The sequence below is a fragment of the Brassica napus genome, chromosome A1 (genome assembly GCF_020379485.1).
Source record: "Brassica napus cultivar Da-Ae chromosome A1, Da-Ae, whole genome shotgun sequence".
NCBI lineage: Eukaryota > Viridiplantae > Streptophyta > Magnoliopsida > Brassicales > Brassicaceae > Brassica > Brassica napus.
Genome location: NC_063434.1, coordinates 3729027 through 3745652, shown reverse-complemented (window position 1 = coordinate 3745652; position 16626 = coordinate 3729027). Strand labels below are relative to the sequence as shown.

General features: G+C 34.7%; 3 protein-coding genes and 1 long non-coding RNA gene across 8 annotated transcripts; 1 reads left to right on the top strand and 3 right to left on the bottom strand.

The window, feature by feature from the left end:
• Nucleotides 1-317: 317 nt before the first annotated feature.
• On the bottom strand, nt 318-3188 carry BNAA01G06900D. Of its 3 annotated transcripts, none has more exons than XM_013812384.3 (13): nt 2873-3188; nt 2360-2478; nt 2210-2272; nt 2026-2139; nt 1897-1950; nt 1746-1814; nt 1606-1668; nt 1354-1518; nt 1124-1279; nt 975-1043; nt 825-886; nt 592-711; nt 318-505 (listed from the first exon to the last, which is right to left on the bottom strand). In XM_013812384.3, exons 1-12 carry the CDS (start codon nt 3033-3035, stop codon nt 627-629), a joined length of 1182 nt encoding a protein of 393 aa, XP_013667838.2. In that variant the 5' UTR covers nt 3036-3188; the 3' UTR covers nt 318-505; nt 592-626. The 3 variants fall into 3 exon arrangements, with proteins under 3 accessions (XP_013667838.2, XP_013667851.2, XP_013667846.2); XM_013812397.3 differs by having other exon boundaries at nt 2035-2139; XM_013812392.3 differs by having other exon boundaries at nt 1746-1808; nt 2873-3186.
• Nucleotides 3189-3977: 789 nt separating this feature from the next.
• LOC106390487 (cadmium/zinc-transporting ATPase HMA2-like) lies at nt 3978-12774 on the bottom strand. 2 transcript variants are annotated; one of them, XM_013830998.3, is made up of 8 exons: nt 12637-12774; nt 11973-12195; nt 7586-7843; nt 6932-7029; nt 6438-6831; nt 6025-6352; nt 5436-5638; nt 3978-5350 (listed from the first exon to the last, which is right to left on the bottom strand). In XM_013830998.3, exons 2-8 carry the CDS (start codon nt 12163-12165, stop codon nt 4206-4208), a joined length of 2619 nt encoding a protein of 872 aa, XP_013686452.2. In that variant the 5' UTR covers nt 12166-12195; nt 12637-12774; the 3' UTR covers nt 3978-4205. The 2 variants fall into 2 exon arrangements, with proteins under 2 accessions (XP_013686452.2, XP_048637104.1); XM_048781147.1 differs by lacking the exon at nt 12637-12774 and having other exon boundaries at nt 11973-12223.
• LOC125609628 (FIP1[V]-like protein) lies at nt 9912-11965 on the bottom strand. 2 transcript variants are annotated; one of them, XR_007339797.1, is made up of 6 exons: nt 11643-11965; nt 11438-11551; nt 10956-11028; nt 10808-10875; nt 10119-10718; nt 9912-10038 (listed from the first exon to the last, which is right to left on the bottom strand). XR_007339797.1 is itself a non-coding variant. In XM_048781162.1 (5 exons), exons 4-5 carry the CDS (start codon nt 10835-10837, stop codon nt 10233-10235), a joined length of 516 nt encoding a protein of 171 aa, XP_048637119.1. In that variant the 5' UTR covers nt 10838-10875; nt 10956-11028; nt 11438-11551; nt 11643-11965; the 3' UTR covers nt 9912-10232. The 2 variants fall into 2 exon arrangements, 1 of the variants encoding a protein (XP_048637119.1); XM_048781162.1 differs by having other exon boundaries at nt 9912-10718.
• LOC111206164 lies at nt 11986-13161 on the top strand. Its single transcript, XR_002658368.2, has 2 exons — nt 11986-12126; nt 12286-13161. It is a non-coding gene; the product is annotated as an uncharacterized LOC111206164 (long non-coding RNA).
• The last annotated feature ends 3465 nt before the right edge of the window (nt 13162-16626 follow it).

The window sequence follows — 16626 nt, the reverse complement described above, 5'->3', positions numbered from 1 at the left end:
TTTTATGAAATATTTTTACTTTTGTATATATATTGTTTTAAAAAAGAAAAAAAATTTACCCTCCTGCAACCGTCCGCAACCGCAAACGCTAGCTGGAGCCAACTTTTGAATTTATGAGATTCGGAGCGGTTTGAAGCGGTTTAGAGCAATTTGAGTGATTGTTGCAAACCGCTGACAACCGCTACCAACCGCAAAAGCTGTGTTTGCGGGTGGTAGCGGGAAAACCAGTCGCCCCCTAAATATACAGAGGCTTTTTTAGTTCGAATTGTACAAGCCCAATTGATCTGGGCCTGGATAGATAAACATGCCAAGTCAAATTTCCCGAACCAGTGTACTTTGTATAATGTGAGAAAGTTTTACAACTCTTTTCTTTCTCTTCTCTTGACTGAAGAAAATTGTTCTAAGATTTGTCACTACATAGAGAGAGAGAACAGCTCTACTCAACATCTTCAGCTAAAACTAGTAACTGTAATAAGTCTTATCCAAAAAGGTAAATACAAACCACCTGCAAAAGAGAGTTCTTACATTTCAGTAACCATCTTAACTGGAACCAAAAGCCAATGATGTATATATAAGTAAAAGTCACAAAACCTTTTTGATCTCCTGAAGTTATAGTTTATATTGTTTCAATGGTGAGGATGACGGCGTTTGGCCCGTCGATATCCAGTGCTTGGTTCTTGTTTATGGGTGTATCTCCTCTTCCCCTTAGGACTGTTTGACCCACAAACAAATAATGCAATTTTATAATCATTTTCTGATGCAAACGACTGGAACTTTTCAAGTAAAAGTAACATACTATTCTTGAAAAAATGTTTATAGCTTACTTGGAGACAGCAGAAAGAAATTTGATGATGAATATGAGAGGGAAACCAATCAAAGCTGTGGCCTGTTGAAGTACAAAAAAAGGGGATTTAGAAAGTTAAAGACATTGAAAAGCTTATGTAATGCATTTACAAATGGTAGAGAGAACATACCCCAACCCAAGCTAAATCCATGGTAGCAACCGGTTTTGTAATCTCATTGTTCTTCAGCATTTCTTGAGCCTAACACAATAAGCTTATTAAACTCTCTTACTCTAATTTCTTAATACAAATAGCTAGCATGCAACATGGTCTATACATACCTGCTGATGGTAGACTTTGGTGGAGTCAACTAACTTTTTAAAGCCATGCCTTACGTGTTCTGTATATGGCTCTAAGGCGACTTGTACTTTCTCCAAGTGTGGTTTCGCTATGGTCATAACTTGGCTTGTGTATGGGGCTGTATGTGTCCTAATTACCTAGAGAGAAAAAAACAAGCAATGGTCCTCAAATGTTTTAATGTAATGGCGAAGAGAAGCAGTTGAGTGCTAACCTCAAGATAGTAGCATGAGACATCAAAGCCTTGGATGATATGTGGCGTGAAAGCCTGCTTAGACATAGATAACACCTCGATGGACTTCTCTGTTAAATAGTGAACCTTTGGTTCTAAATAAATGGTTAATGTTACACAAGCTTCTTTGATGCTTGGAATCCATTTCTGTAAATTCAAGTGGAAAGAATCTTTCATTATATGAGTATCAAATGAATGAAAAGTAAACAAGTTTGTGGTAAGAATAAAACTCACTGAGTTCATGGTTTCAATGTGAGGCTCTGACCATTTCTGGACTTGTTTAATTTTCAAGGAAACCTGAAACAAAGAAGAGTTAAGAAGTCTTCTAAGTGAAACTGAAGACATTCAGAGGGATAAAGTGAATCAAAATAAACCTGTTGAAGAGTGATATGAAGATTTGGACTAAGATGTTGGTGCCATAGAGTCTTTAGATATGCCTGCAACTATGAAAAAAATAACTTTAGAGGAGTTATCAATCACTAAGATTATGCCATGTTATGTGTCTTGATTAGCTTCTTGACTAACCTGAGTTTTGTTCGGTTTAAGACCAAGCTTAGAGAAGAACCACTTCATATCGATCTGAACAGAAAGAAGAGAAAGTACATTAAGCTCTTGAATATGTACATCAAATCTCTAAATGACATCACATCTTACATTTTCTACCTTCGAGCTAAACTCTTCACCTTTCTCATCTGCGGTTTCAGCTCGAGCTTCCACTTGGAGCCTTTTATTACGTTGTAACTCCACTTCCCCTTTAAGTCTCAGTACCTGTCAATGCAAAAGGTAATGAGGCAAAAGGTAACACATAGAGAGAGAGAGCTCAAACTATAAAACCAACCTGCTTCTCAAGTTCATAAACCTTTTCTTCTGCTTCACTCCCGTGCTTCACAGGATTCTCAGACTAAACAAACCATTTAACAACAAACAATCTTATACATCTATTTTTTAAAACAAATAAATCAAATCCAGAGATGAATGAAGATCTCACTTGAATAAAATCTATGTCAGTCTCAAACAAGTATGACTTCTCCCGGATATATAACTCCAATACTCTAATCTGCTCCTCTTTGCTGTGCAGTTCTTGATTCTTCTCCTTGATGATTGATTCTTTTCACACACACAAAGAAAGAAAAAGACTCTGAAACTGTCAGCAACCAAATTAACAGACTCTGAACCATGAATGCAGCTAAGAAAAATTATAGAAGTCGTCAGCTTTGGATATACACAAAAAAAAAAACGTTACAAGTCAGTCATTACCAGAAAACATAACGGAAGCTAAAGATTTTAATGAAACCGTTACTCATTTCTCCACAACTTGCTAAGCAAAATGCAACAAATCAAAGAAACGTTATTCCTCACATTCGCTACAGATCTTCAGAAGCAAAAGTTCATCTAAAAGACTGAACCTTTGTTCATTACATAGACAATGAAGCTAGAAAGCTGCAGACTTTCGTGAGGAAATCTATAAATACGAAAAGGGTCAAAGAGAGGTTAGACTTACGGAGAGAAGAGACGGTGGATTTGAGTTCGTCGACCGAACAGTGTTCATGTGCACCATTACTACAGCCATTGTTCTCTGAGGAGGAGGAAGAAGAAGAAGCGACTTCACGGGAAAGGGAGAGCGTAAGGAGGACGAGAAAGAAAAGTGGCTTAGAAAACGCCATTATTGGAGACTGCAACAGAGGTCTTAGCAAGCACAGTGTCAGAGAGACAGAGAGCGTGATTCGCGAGAGAGAGAAGGAGACTGTCTGAATGAGAGAAAGCGTGTACCAAGTCAAATTTAAGTAAAAGGGGTCTTCCCATCTTTTCTTTATTTACATATTTGTCCATTTAGTTTTTTTTTTTTTCAGATGTTACCCTGATGAGTAATGACTAATGGGTGTTATCTGTAAATATGTTTTGCAAACGCCAATTTTGTAATTACCCTTAGTCCGAGTTGAAATCTTTCTTAATGCAACTAAAAGGGAAGGATATAAGTTTACATGTTAAAGTATCTGTTGTGAATTTGTAATGTTCCATTATTGTCTTCTTTCTTTTTCATACCTATCTTTTTGCGGTAAATATAGATTGTATAATCATGACAATATGTAGAAAATATCATTTTGATTTTTTTGAATATGAAAGGCTAGAGAAGAGATGAAGTTGCATAATCTTCTAGTTCTATTTTGAACTGTATTTTATATATTTTAAAATTCGCTTTATAAAGTGAACTTATATATCTTAATTTATAAATTACGGCTGGTAATGTTGTGACGTCGCTTTCCATAATTTTGGAAGTGTAAGAAATTTCAGGATTATTATCTCTTTGTATTTTTTTTTGTGTGTAATTTAAACAGATATAAAGTTAACCAAGAAAGAAACCTTGTCTTTCTTTTTGCATTTATGTAATGATTCATGAAACTCTAACTCATTCAGGGAATATATATTAATTCACCACATGTTTCTTACTACAAAATACCAAAAAATACATGTTTTTTGTTCAAATGTACTTTTTTCACATGATTCTAAAGAGTTACTTAGGCAAGTTTCAAGGGAGAATTCAGACTATTCAGTTGATGATTCTGGTCTGTCTGGGGATAGTTATAGAGATGGTTGGCAACATGGGATCCAGAGGAGGCAAAATAATTTTAACTAATTGATAACAAAAGACTATTTTTTACTTATCAAAAAAAAAAAAACAGAAGAAGATTTTGATAAGGTAAGCGAAAAGGATTCATCCACATTTTTCTTGTTGGTTACTCTATCAATAATACAATCATTCTTGCTGATGATTTGCAATACGAAAAGCTTGCAAATGTGAGCGAGAAGCTAGAGCTGTTCAATCACAATCTCTTTCACTCATGGTGGTGACTGTGACAGTGACTATGGTGCTTCTCTCTGCTGCTACAGTTAGACTCATTCGTTTCCACCTCACAACATGCCTCTTCGTTATTACCTTTCCTTGAACTTTCACAGCAGCTCGACTCACGATGCCCATCGCTAGCTACCACGGGATCAGCAACAGGCCTTGAGCAACAACCTTTCACCGAGATGTCCAACCTTATCTCCTCCGTGTCACCAGCCTTGTTGTGACAGCTTTGTTTCACCTCGTCTTGGTCTCGTTGCTGAATCTTGTCGCCACAACACCTTGATTCACATCTCTTTCTCACAATCATCACCTTATCTTCCCGTTTCTTGTCACAGCAACCAGAGTGACCATGTCCCTCACTTGTTTTATCTAGTTTCATCACTTCCTGTTGATTCTTCTTCCCACAACAGCCTGACTTGCAATGCTTCGGTAACAAACCAGCTTCCATGTCTCCAACAACATCACATGCACCTTTCTCCGCCCTATGACATTTCCCTCCAGGAACGTGCACATCCCGAAGCAACAACATGCTATTAAGGATCACAAGCAAACAAGTCCCCACATCCGCAAGCACAGCCACCCAAATCAAAGGGTGACCAGCAAAGGCCAAAGCAAGAATCGCTCCTTTCATAGTAATAGACAAAACCACATTCTCCACCACTTTCCTTTTACCCCTACGTGCAAGCCTTATCGCTTGCGGTATCCTCCTGATGTCATTAGACATCAAGATTATATGACCGGTCTCTGTAGCAAGCGCAGAGCCGGACACGCCCATCGAGATGCCAATATCAGCTGTAGCCAAAGCAGGCGCATCATTCAAACCGTCTCCCACCATAGCCGTTGGACCTTCTCTCTTAAACTCTTTGATGATTTGGGACTTGCCTTCAGGGAGAAGCTCCGCATGAACAACGTCCATAACGTTTCCTAGCTGTTCTTGAGCATGCATTGCTGAAGCTTGGTTATCTCCGGTTAACATTGCAGTTTTGATTCCCATAGATTTGAGTTCTTTCATCGCTTGAGCTACACCTGATCTACAAGCATCCGAGAGGTTGAAAACTCCGGCTAGTGTCTCTCCAAGATAGACGTATCCAACAGTCTTTCCTCCTTTAGTATCAACATCTATATCTGGAACTGTGCACACACACACCAAAACCAAGAGCCTTTAGAGAGAGTAAACAAAAACCCAAAACCTCAATGATCTAACACATTGCATTACCTGATGAACACCCAGCTCTGGAAGCAATCCTTTTGTTCCCAATGTATACTTCTTTGCCACCTATCTTGCCGTGAATGCCTTCTCCTGGAAAGTTTTGGTAGTCTTCAACAGCTTCAGGCTTAGGTTCAACAGAAATAGATTTTGCATAGTCCACAAGTGCAGCAGCCATTGGATGGCTTGACTTGCTCTCCACGCTTGATACCCTAACAAAAAGTCATTTTCCAAAACTCTTAGGAAAATCCACATAAGTATCTCACTAAAGTGGTTAAAATATCTAGGCAACTGAAGCAAAAGATTTATCTAGACTATGAGAATTATTGTCATGTTTCCGATAAAAGTATTAAAAGTCTGTCTGATATTGTTGGACTGGGAACATCTACTCTAATTTATTTTGAAACAAGATTAGTTTGGTATCGCTAATGTGTCATAATGATGTTTGTCCTCGGTGGTCTCCAGGTGTGGAAAAGACCATTAGTGTTTCATTTTCGTTATGTCTTACTTTTCAACGATGTAATATGTTCTAAATCAGTTTTAATAAAACAAAGTGTTAAGAAAAGTGGTTGAAAGATCAGAATTAGATGTTTCTCACCAGTAAAGCAAGCTGTGCAGGCTTATATCTCTGGAGAGTGACTTGAAATCCATGACGATGAACTCGCCTCTAGTGATGGTCCCAGTTTTGTCAAAAGCAACGGTTTTAATCTTGGCTAAGGTCTCAAGATAATCAGCTCCTTTGATCAAAAGTCCTGATGTGGCTGCTTTAGTGAGCGCACAGAAAGTAGCTACCGGTGTTGAGAGAATAAGGCCACAAGGACAAGCACTTACTAGCACAACTAGGGCCAAGTGCAGCCAATGTTTCATGTTGTGAACCTTTAATGCGAATGGGATAACCACAAAACAGAGCGATATGAGGATGATCGCTGCATGCAAGGCAAGAGAATATCAGGTCTCAACTCAATCAAGAACACAAAGAACGTGTAATCAGTTTCTGATTCGCTTACTAACCTGGAGTATAGTACTTAGAACATTCATCTATAAATCTCTGAGTTTCTGTTTTGCTGTTCTGAGCTTCTTCCACTAGCTTAGCCATCTTAGCAACCACACAATCCTCAGCTAGAGCAGTAGTTTTCACAGTTATGTAACCATTTAGATTGATGGTTCCAGCCCAAACAGTTGAATCCCTCAGCTTAGGCACAGGGAATGCTTCTCCTGTCAAGGTTTTCTCATCAACCTCACAGTTTCCATCCACAACAACTCCATCAATAGATATGGTTTCACCAGCTTTGACAGCTATAACAGTGTTGATTTTGAGCTCATCAACTTCAACTTCTTCTCCAGTCTCTGCTATCACTGCCTTCTGTGGAGCTAAACTCATCAGCGACTGCATCACTGCACTTGCCTGAAGAATTATTTACAATAAAAACAACGCTTGAATCAATAAACCACATTATATTTGGAAACTTGCAGGACAAGAAAAGTAAAATGGTGGAAGCAAAAACCTTATAGCTAGCCCTAGATTGGAGCCATTCAGCGATTGTGAATAAGAAGACAACTGCTGCAGCTTCTGTGTAATCTCTCATACCGAGTGTTGCTCCCACTGTTTGATACAAAGAAGAGTATTAGCTTTAAAGCCTCAAATGATTCACAAGAACTGAGTTTAAATTCAGATTTTGAGTAATTATTTGACTTTTAAACATTTTAGTTTCAGAATGAGCAATTATTGCTAATCTAACGTCCATTATTGTTTTTTAGAAATAGAAGAAACTATATTTTAAAAATGGTTTTAGCGAAAAACAAAAGTTGCAAGAAAGCAGCTTTCATTTTTTCTTTTTCTTTTCTTCTTTTCTTGTGATTTCAAAGTACCATTAAAAATGCCAAATGCAGAGGAAAAGAAACACAAAAACTACTGAACAGAACTGCTATATGTTGACCATTATATTCTAAATTGACCCATCACAATGTTATATAGACACATACTTATATCTACCATCTACTATAACCGTTTTTAAAAAAATATTCACCTTAGTTAATGTTGTAAAAATTGTGATTCGCATATAAGAAAATTGGAGACTCACTCCTCATAAATCATAGCAGTTCTTAATTTAGGGTAAATAATTAAGTAGAAAAGAAGCAAAGAAAAGCTAAAACATTACCGGTTATTACAACAAGAATGTTGATGTCGATTCTAGCCCTTGCAATGGATGCTACAGATTTAGCTAGTATTGGATATATTCCGGCGACGACGGCTGCGACGGCAAGCCAACGGAACGGAGAGTAAACATATTTGAAGAATGAAAGGAGGAGAAGTACGCCGGAAACCACCGCGAATGGACTTGGCCATTTATTTTTAAAATTGGTTTCTCCGGTTACCCTCACATTTGCTTCTAACCTCGCTTGGTTAAGTGCCTTTACTGCAACCATGCACATAATTAATTAATAAATTAAATACATTAATATGTGTTAAAAAAGTATTGCATTGTCTTTCTGATTTAATGGAAAGATAATGTTTTCAGTAATTATACAAAACGAAAAAGATATAATAAACGTTAGTCATGTGAATGATGCGTTACGCAATAAGCTCACAAATATGACGTTTGCAACGCCAAACCGATCATTTTTTGAGTGGGACATTTATTAAAGTATGATACAGAGAAAAAGTATATAGTATACAAATTAAAATATGAGAATACTAGGGTCGGCCCGCCCTACGGGCGGGATGCATATTCGAAAATAATTGAAATAGTTTGAATAAATAATTATTTTAATTTTTATTGGTTAAAAATATAAATAGTAGTTAAATTCTGTACTTATTTTGTTTTAAGTCTAAATAAACTATGCTAATTTGGTATTTTGTTTTAAGTTAAAAAGTTCTTTGAGACTAACGTAACTGGTAAACAAATATGGAATTTGTGGAATTTAAAATAAATGAAATGGTAGAAATGGAATACAGCAAAAAATGGAATAGAATTCATTCCATTCATTCATGATCAAATTTGTTATGGAATGATTCTCTTTATATTTTCTCTATTTATTTTTGGAATTGATGGAATGAGTATTCCATTCCATTCATGTCAAATGGTATATTTTTTTATGGAATTAATGGAATAAGCCATTCCACATCATTCCATTCCAAATATTTACAATCCAGTTGCAGCCTTTGTTTTTTCATTTTCATCAAATTAAATAAAACATGTTTTTTATTGGTAAATATTTTTTCTAGAAATATATTTATAAAGTAGAGAATATTATATTTTAAAGTTAGTGTAAGGAATATATATTTATGTTTAAATAAATCTGATTTCTAATCATATAAACTAATTTTTATCTAGGATACATTTAGTTATATTGTTTTGTATAAAACCAAATAAACAGAAAATCGAAGGTATATAAACCAAACAAAATTAGATATAGATCCAATATGGTAGTTAAATTTATAAACCGAGATGCCAAAAAACTAAAAAAAATGAACCGAAATCGGACTGAAATCCGGAATGAGCATGTCAGTGCTTAGATAGAGGGTATTAGAAGGAAACACTGGTTTAACATCCCAATCAGTAGATATAAATGTTAAATTAGTAATAAGTAGATTAAAATAAAGACCCAAATATGAAAACATGAACAAATTTGTTGAAAATAAAATTTTGAGGTCGAGCGCGAGTTTGTTATGCTTAAAGATTTTTTTCTATCAAGCTTCTTGAATATTTTAACATTTTGTTTGTCATCCTATTGATTTTACTTATGTGATCCTTAATTTGTTTATTTTGATGTTTTATATGTTTATTTCATGATTAGTGGTAACTTCACTCACGCCAAAAAAAAGAGAGTGGTAATTCACTATCACATCATGTGTTGTGTTTTATTATGATATTTATTTATATTTTGGTGTCCTAGATCTCTAATTATTTTTTTATTTATAATAATATCGTCATTGTAGGTATTTTCACAGTTGATTTATATTTTATGAGTAATAATGTAATGTGAAATAATGGTCTACTATCTTTTACTTAGTTTCGATTTTAATGTATATTTATTTGATTAAGTTTGTAATGTTTACTGCATTATTGCTTTATAGTTTGGATACCATTTTCATGTAAACAAAAGGTTTTAGTTTGGATGATTTTTTGTTTTAGTATAGGTTGTTTTATTATTTTTAACTGTTTTGTTGTGAGGAGAAAAACACAATGAAAATGTTAATATTTTAATAAAGCTTTAAATTAATGTTTTATGAAATTGCATAACTGTTTGTAGAAACATAACCTGTTATATTTATTAATTCAGTTTTTATTGACTGGAATTTTGTATCACAATCGTTTTAATACATGTAATTTTACAATATGCCCATGAAATCTGAAGTTTCCTCTTCATATTATATTGAGTCCAGTAACCAGTTGTTCTGGATGTTCATAAATAGGTATAAAAACAGTGTCCTAAGACACGACTTCACTTCTAAACTAAAATTCAATCTTAGACCCATCTATGCAGGCTCAGCATCAACTGGACCGGTCAATCCTCGTTTATAGAAAGTGAGTTTTTCAATGTTCTTGATCACCATTAGAAACAATTGCTAGAGAAGAAGCTTTAACTGTTTCCGAGTATTCTACATTTCCTGCAAAACCAAATTTGATTAGTGTGCAACATATCTTTCAAGTTCTCTAAATTCCCTGCTTATAATTAATCTTCATGGACCTTGATCCTCCACGTACGGCAACAACTGCTCCGTGGGATGTGAGAATCTCATGCCATCCGTTTAAGTATAAGAAGCTACCCCTCGATCCAGCCAAAAGAGAGCCAGGCTCTCAGCTACTTGTCCACCGTTTTTGCAGAGGGCAGCGTCTCAGACTCCATTTTCTTTACTCCTCCTGTGGTATCTTTCTCCGTGGGCATTGGAAGTTTGAAATGTTCACTACGTTCTTTGAGTTTCTCAACCATGTCCAAGTGTCGATCTCCTGGAGGTCCCTTCTCACTTATATCTTTGGTCTCTGCAGGGTCATGGCTACTTTTCTCTTCAGTTACATCCCGATTCTTGTCATGGACAGGTTCGAGAACTCGGCCATTAGTGCCTTTTTCCTTCTCTTGAAGTTTTGAAGAAGTGGATGATGCCTTGACAGTGACAGCATCATCTCTCTCTTTGTGGCTTGCCCAACGCTCCAATTTCGTACGTCCTCTCTTTGAATCTTGTAGCTCATCACCAGATGAAGCATCCTCCTTGTGTCTTTTGGTGGCGTTAGTCTGCTGCTGTGGGATCTCACTCCTGTGATTTCTTGCTTTGTTTTTACCTTTCGAGCCCTGGAAGGCATGAAAGAAGCATCAGTACTGACCCGTTGAAGCATATTAAAAGTGACCAAACCAAGAGATATATTATTAACAGAGCATACCTTCTTCTTTTTTAACGAAGAGTAAACCATTGCTCATATAGTTTATGCATCAGCATCTGTTCTTCCACCTACAAAAATCATCTGTTAAATGATCTCACTTGGTAATGACATCACAAGCTCGTCAAAAGAGTTTGTTTGATCATAATACCATGAGTTTCTGGAGTTCTTGTGATAAGGTATGATGAGCTTCTTTGAGTAAGTCATCATGCTTCTCCAAATGCCTATTTTGACAATCAAAACAAATTAGTTTAATGAGAATTAATTCAACAAAGCACCAGTTTGTTGCAGATCCATTCATGCAAAGCTATACATATCTATACTTTCTAAAGTCTTTAAATATGCATATGGAATTTGAAGTTTCCTCTTCGTATTTAGTCCAAACAACAGAAAATCTCGTTCTAAATGCTCAGTTTTCAATGGGTCAGTAATATGAGATTTAAACTTTATTAAATCATGTTCCTTTACCTCGTATAGATCAAAACAATCCTGCAATATTAGATGTTATGTATAGATTCATGTATCTTAGTTAATGTAAACCTAGTAAATAAGCAACCAAGATAATTTAGTAAAACATACAGAGATAGCAAATGTGAAGATAAAAGAGATACCGGAGAGGCTCGAAAGACATACATAGATGGGTAATAAGTAAGCTTCAGAGTCCCTTGTGTCGAAACGTATGTGTAGCGAAGTCAGTCAGATTTGGGGGGGGGGGGTCTTCATCCAAATGATGAAACAGAACTTTGCCTATTTATTCCAAGATATAGTCATAACAACACAAATCAGTATATCGCAAGAGTTAGAAAGAGAGGATGAGTTTCAGATGAAAAGTACTCACATCTTTATATATACAGATCAGGCACCGCCTCGAAGATATGAACAACGCATTCAAGATCTCATACTGGGCGACGAAATTAATTGGAATAAAGATGACGTTACAACTCCTATGGTTTCAGTCAGGGTAAAGAAACTCAGAAGTCAGGCGAGGAAGGGAGAGACGATCTCCAAATTCCCGATGGATCAAAATTAGGGTTAAAGCGTTTTGTTAATGAGGGACAGATGTCGCATCACCAGAGCATTAATTGATGACGTGGCATCCGAGCTGGCACCACCAGGAGAGATTGAAAGTGTTCTTTATATATAAAGATATTTTTTGTCAGGGCTTTACCAATGTTGAACTGGGAGATGATAAGGCTATCATGGACGACGATGACGGTTCTTGACGGCACGATGACGGAATATTCCTTGACACCGTCGAGAGAATTGAGAATATTCTCAATCAGAGGAACCTCAGATGTACAGCAGATTCCAAGAACATCAAAGTAACTCTTGGTCATCTTCTTCTCGTTCTTGGTCGCCATTTTTTTTTGGTTTATTGATTCTGCGAAAAACTGTGAAAGGAAACGAAAGATTATGAGAATATATTACTTGTGGGTTTTGTTTATTTGTTGAATACGATTTCATGGATGGTGATATAACAGAGAAGCAAGAACGTTTTGGGGAATGCACGTAACGTGTTTCGAGAAAAGATGAGTGATAACATTGTCTTTATGTTCACTCTACACTTGGCGGAAACAAAGGAAACAAAATTTTGGGGAATGAGTTTTGAGTTTTCTCTTACCGAAACTCTTTATCATTTCGAAGAAAAAAGACAAAAGATTAAAGCAGATAGATCATTGCAAAGGTATTAAAGATAATATCATATAGTGATTAATCACTAAAAAAAAATTAGATAAAGAAAGAGTCACAAAAACAATGCGAGAGAGAAAGGAGACGAGCGTTTCAAAATTCGTCATGAAATGTATGTGAAGCAGACAGGAGAAGTAGAATACCGGAGATGGAGACAGAGCTAGCAGAGAGGGACAGAGAACAATGATCAGACCGGTTTAGTTTGGTTTAATTCGGTTTGTGTACTTTGATGTAGAGATGATGATTTAAGGGTGAAAGAAGATGTAAGTGGCGGTTGCTTTTTATAGGCAAATTTGTTAAAGTGGGATTCAAAGATCATTGGTGGTTTTAGGTAACTTGTTTACCATAATAATGTGCTTCCAAATTGTTTTTTTTTTTGTATGTGTGTGTGTAAAGAATCGTCAAATATATTACCTTAATAATGTAAATTCCTTAGTAATGTCAGTGTTAGGCTGCTTCTTCTGATTCCTATTCTCTCAAATCTCAAATGTTCCAATTAATTTTGTAATTTTATAATTTATCTTTTTAATGTATAGTAGAAAAGTGAAATTCGATTTTATTCTCTGGAATAAAAATATTGGTGGAGATCTGTAGCTTTGATTTATGGTTCATTTTGGTAAAACATTTAACGATTTCAACTTGTAGTGTCGTATATTCCCAACCCCCACCCCCCCCCCCCCCCCAAAAAAAAACTAACAGTAATTCAGATTTAAATAATTGGTTGGCAGTAGTAATATATTGTGCAACTTTTTGACCACATGAACGATAATTTATTGATACCAAAAATTTCAATTACATCATTTTAGAGACTACAAAGTCAAATACTATATGTTTCAAATATTTTCTATATAAACATTTCTAAAATATGTAATTTAACTTTAATAAAACACTTGAGATTGGGAGAGGATAGGCTTGTATGGGAATGAAAGTCTGGCTTGTATGGGAATGAAAGTCTCATAAACAATTTATAAATGATTAGAATACGTGGGTGGTAAAGAAACGTTTGAATTGGATAAAACGGATAGAATAGAACGTGTTCTCGATACGTTACGAATGTAGGCGTAAGTTATACGATATGCCTAGAATTATTTTTGTTAAGCCCTTTTATATATTAAAAATAGATAAAATGTAACAATAGAGTTTTTTTTTTCTTTTGAAAAGAACGATAGAGTTTGTTTGGGGAAGATAGTTTTAATCTGGTCAGGCAGAGACACGAGAGCAAAGGTGTTCTACGAATTATAGTGGAGAATCCAAAGTACAATGTTACAGAGTGGAAATCCAGGTGTGATTCCTCATTTCCATGATTCTTTTGTCTTTTTTTTTACATTATTATTATTTTTTTGGTAAAAATATAAAAATATTATTACATTTTTTCTATTTTTGTCAGAATTACAGAAAAAAAAAAACAGAAAACCGAAATAAATTCCTAAACACAAACTCAAACTAACTATGACAAAGTAAAGTAGACACATCAACCAAAACCCATTATTCTGAAGCTCGACCAAATCTGCACTTTTGCGGCAGTGCTTGCCGCAAAAGAATGCTCTAAAAGAAAATACAATTTAAATGTGAAGTTATTAGAAAAAAAAGTTCATAGATAAACTACAAATATTGGTTAATGTATCCTCATAGAAATAGTTTAAGATTAGTTTTTTTTCATCCAGATAGTTATAAATCAAAATGTAAGATTTGAAGTTGTAGGAAACTAGAAAAGTATATTTTATTAACCTTTAATTTACATCCTTGTAAATTATATATAGTACTAAATATAGTGAAAATTATATTTACTGCAATTCGATTGTGAGTATTTGCTTGAAGTTTAGCGTGCATCAGTTGAGTTTTCCACATGCAATTGGCTTTATGTTATGTCCTTTAATGTCGTAGGTTTAACATATGTTATCTCACCAAACTTGAGTCTACTGGTTCATTATATTCAACTCTTATCACAGTGGACATATATAACGTTTCCCAGCAGAGCTTTCTAGTCACCTTACTCAGACATTCTGTTCATGAAATCTTGATGTTATTTATTCAAGTTCGTCCAAGGCTACTTAGAGATTGAGTTTCTTTATAGCAAGACCAAACCAACGTAACTATTACAGATGCATGTAGCCGCAATACTCACATCCTTAACACTCGTACACACGTTCTAGAATTAGCGGCATCAATTGTTGACACGAAATGATAAATAACAAGAGAATAGAGTTCAAAAAAATTCAAGAAAATTCAAAAGATTTCAAGAGAGTTTGAGACTTCAAGAGAATAACGGTAGAAGGATATTGTTAAAATAAATAGTAACTCGACAAACAGTAACTCTGATATTTACTTATATTTTAGCTTTTTTAGTAAGCCAATTTTGTTTTTGGTTGCCCGATAGACCTACTTATAATCTCTTGCAGCCACCGCTGTCAAAATTAAAAGAAATATCATTTTCTCTTTCATAAACTCTCTCTCACAAATCCTTCTATTCTCTCTCTTGATCTTCATCTGTTCTTCATGTTCTTAACCTAAACTCTCACTAAATCTCTAATTCTCACATCAATGAATTTGTATTATAGAACAAGTGTTAGTTAAAACCACCACTTCCATTGTACCAGACCAGAGTCAAACCGAAGACGTTGGGCCACATAACCTCTTTTGTTGATGTAAAAAGTGATTGTTCCTTTTAGGCCATGACTCCTAGCTAAGAGAGATTACTTTTTACAATTGTATTTATTAATATCAATTCTTAGAATTAGATGACTTAATTATGGATATGATATAGCTGACTCACACTATAATCTCTCTAACCCCCAAGACTATGAAATACATAAGCAGATCGCATCGCATAGCATTGCATCTACCAAAAATGTTTTGGTTCGGCAAACAGATAAAAATAGACGAGATAAACATGTAATTAATAGTTAGCAGATAAGATAGAAGCCACAACTTCAGAATGGTTACAATAACAATTTTACTGTTCGCATCATCGTTGCAGTCGTCAATATATATGATTATGAAGATAGTCATCATCATAATTATCAGAATCTTTTATAAATGGATTGAGTTTTCAATATATTTAAGACAAACAATTTTGTGAGAGTTAAAGTGAGGCATTTCCCACCAAATCTTCTATTATTGGCTTTTATTGCAATTATTTGCGATCGACTTGCAGTATAGTCGAGTCGACAATATCTTTTTGTGTTGTCCATTATTTTCCCAAGTGATTCAATTTGTCTACTTTCTCTCTAGAGATTTTTGGTAATTCTCCTCAATTTTTAGTATATATATATAAGTTATGAAGCCAAATATACAACTTTTTAGATATGTAAAAAAATCAAGTATTTTTTTCTTTTAAAACGTCTATACTTTTACTATATGGTTTTAAAATGCGTTAAGAGTAAAATATGTTTCTTTCAGTGTTTTGTCTATTAAAATAGACTTGCGCATACGTAATACGTTCACATATATTCTTGAAAATGAAGATAAACACCTTAACCACGAATGTAAGTATGTAACATATTCTTAGATCATAGATAACTATATATGCACATGACTATAAACTATTGCTACGATTTTTTATCTACTCCTCATCAGTAATTATGAAGAGTTTTAAACTTCTAATATTGGAGTTTTAAGCGATTAGTGGTCTAATATGACAAGTTTGTATAGGTGTATGCTCAATTTGTATCTAAACTCGTTTTGTACAAATGAATACATGTTTTTTAAATGTTTTCTCGTTGCCAAGTGCTAACACGTACTTCTCAATATCTATCCACTAATCATGAAAGAAAATTCTAAGTTAAGCACACTTAACTGTATATAATTAATTCTTTCATAAGGACTCTAAAAACAAATTATGTTTTCGACTCTATTCTTAGAAAGTGATGTCTTTTTGGTGGACCAATTCCGCATTACTATTGAATACATTTAACTCGGGAGTACTCCCAATAAAAAGTTTAATGGTAATATCTTTTATATTATAATGTTACATGTTTCCATTCAATCCATAGAGAGTAACACATATATGCAATTTCACATACAATAGTTTTAATGTTAATGTCAAAAACGATAGAATCTAAAGACGAAACTTCAAACAAAAGTTTATAGAACCGGACATGTAAAAAGGTTGGAGCATCCTAATTTTACAACGT

Coding starts and splice junctions, on each gene's coding strand:
- BNAA01G06900D (XM_013812384.3), bottom strand. CDS start 3,035: ATGGCGTTTTCTAAGCCACTTTTCTTTCTCGTCCTCCTTACGCTCTCC. Junction 1,280..1,353: donor TCTCATGCTACTATCTTGAG/GTTAGCACTCAA, acceptor TTTTCTCTCTAG/GTAATTAGGACACATACAGC. Junction 1,044..1,123: donor CCAAAGTCTACCATCAGCAG/GTATGTATAGAC, acceptor TTATTGTGTTAG/GCTCAAGAAATGCTGAAGAA.
- LOC106390487 (XM_013830998.3), bottom strand. CDS start 12,165: ATGGCGACCAAGAACGAGAAGAAGATGACCAAGAGTTACTTTGATGTT. Junction 6,353..6,437: donor TTCTAAGTACTATACTCCAG/GTTAGTAAGCGA, acceptor CCTTGCATGCAG/CGATCATCCTCATATCGCTC. Junction 5,639..6,024: donor CTGCACAGCTTGCTTTACTG/GTGAGAAACATC, acceptor ACTTTTTGTTAG/GGTATCAAGCGTGGAGAGCA.
- LOC125609628 (XM_048781162.1), bottom strand. CDS start 10,837: ATGGTTTACTCTTCGTTAAAAAAGAAGAAG. Junction 10,719..10,807: donor CTTCGTTAAAAAAGAAGAAG/GTATGCTCTGTT, acceptor CATGCCTTCCAG/GGCTCGAAAGGTAAAAACAA.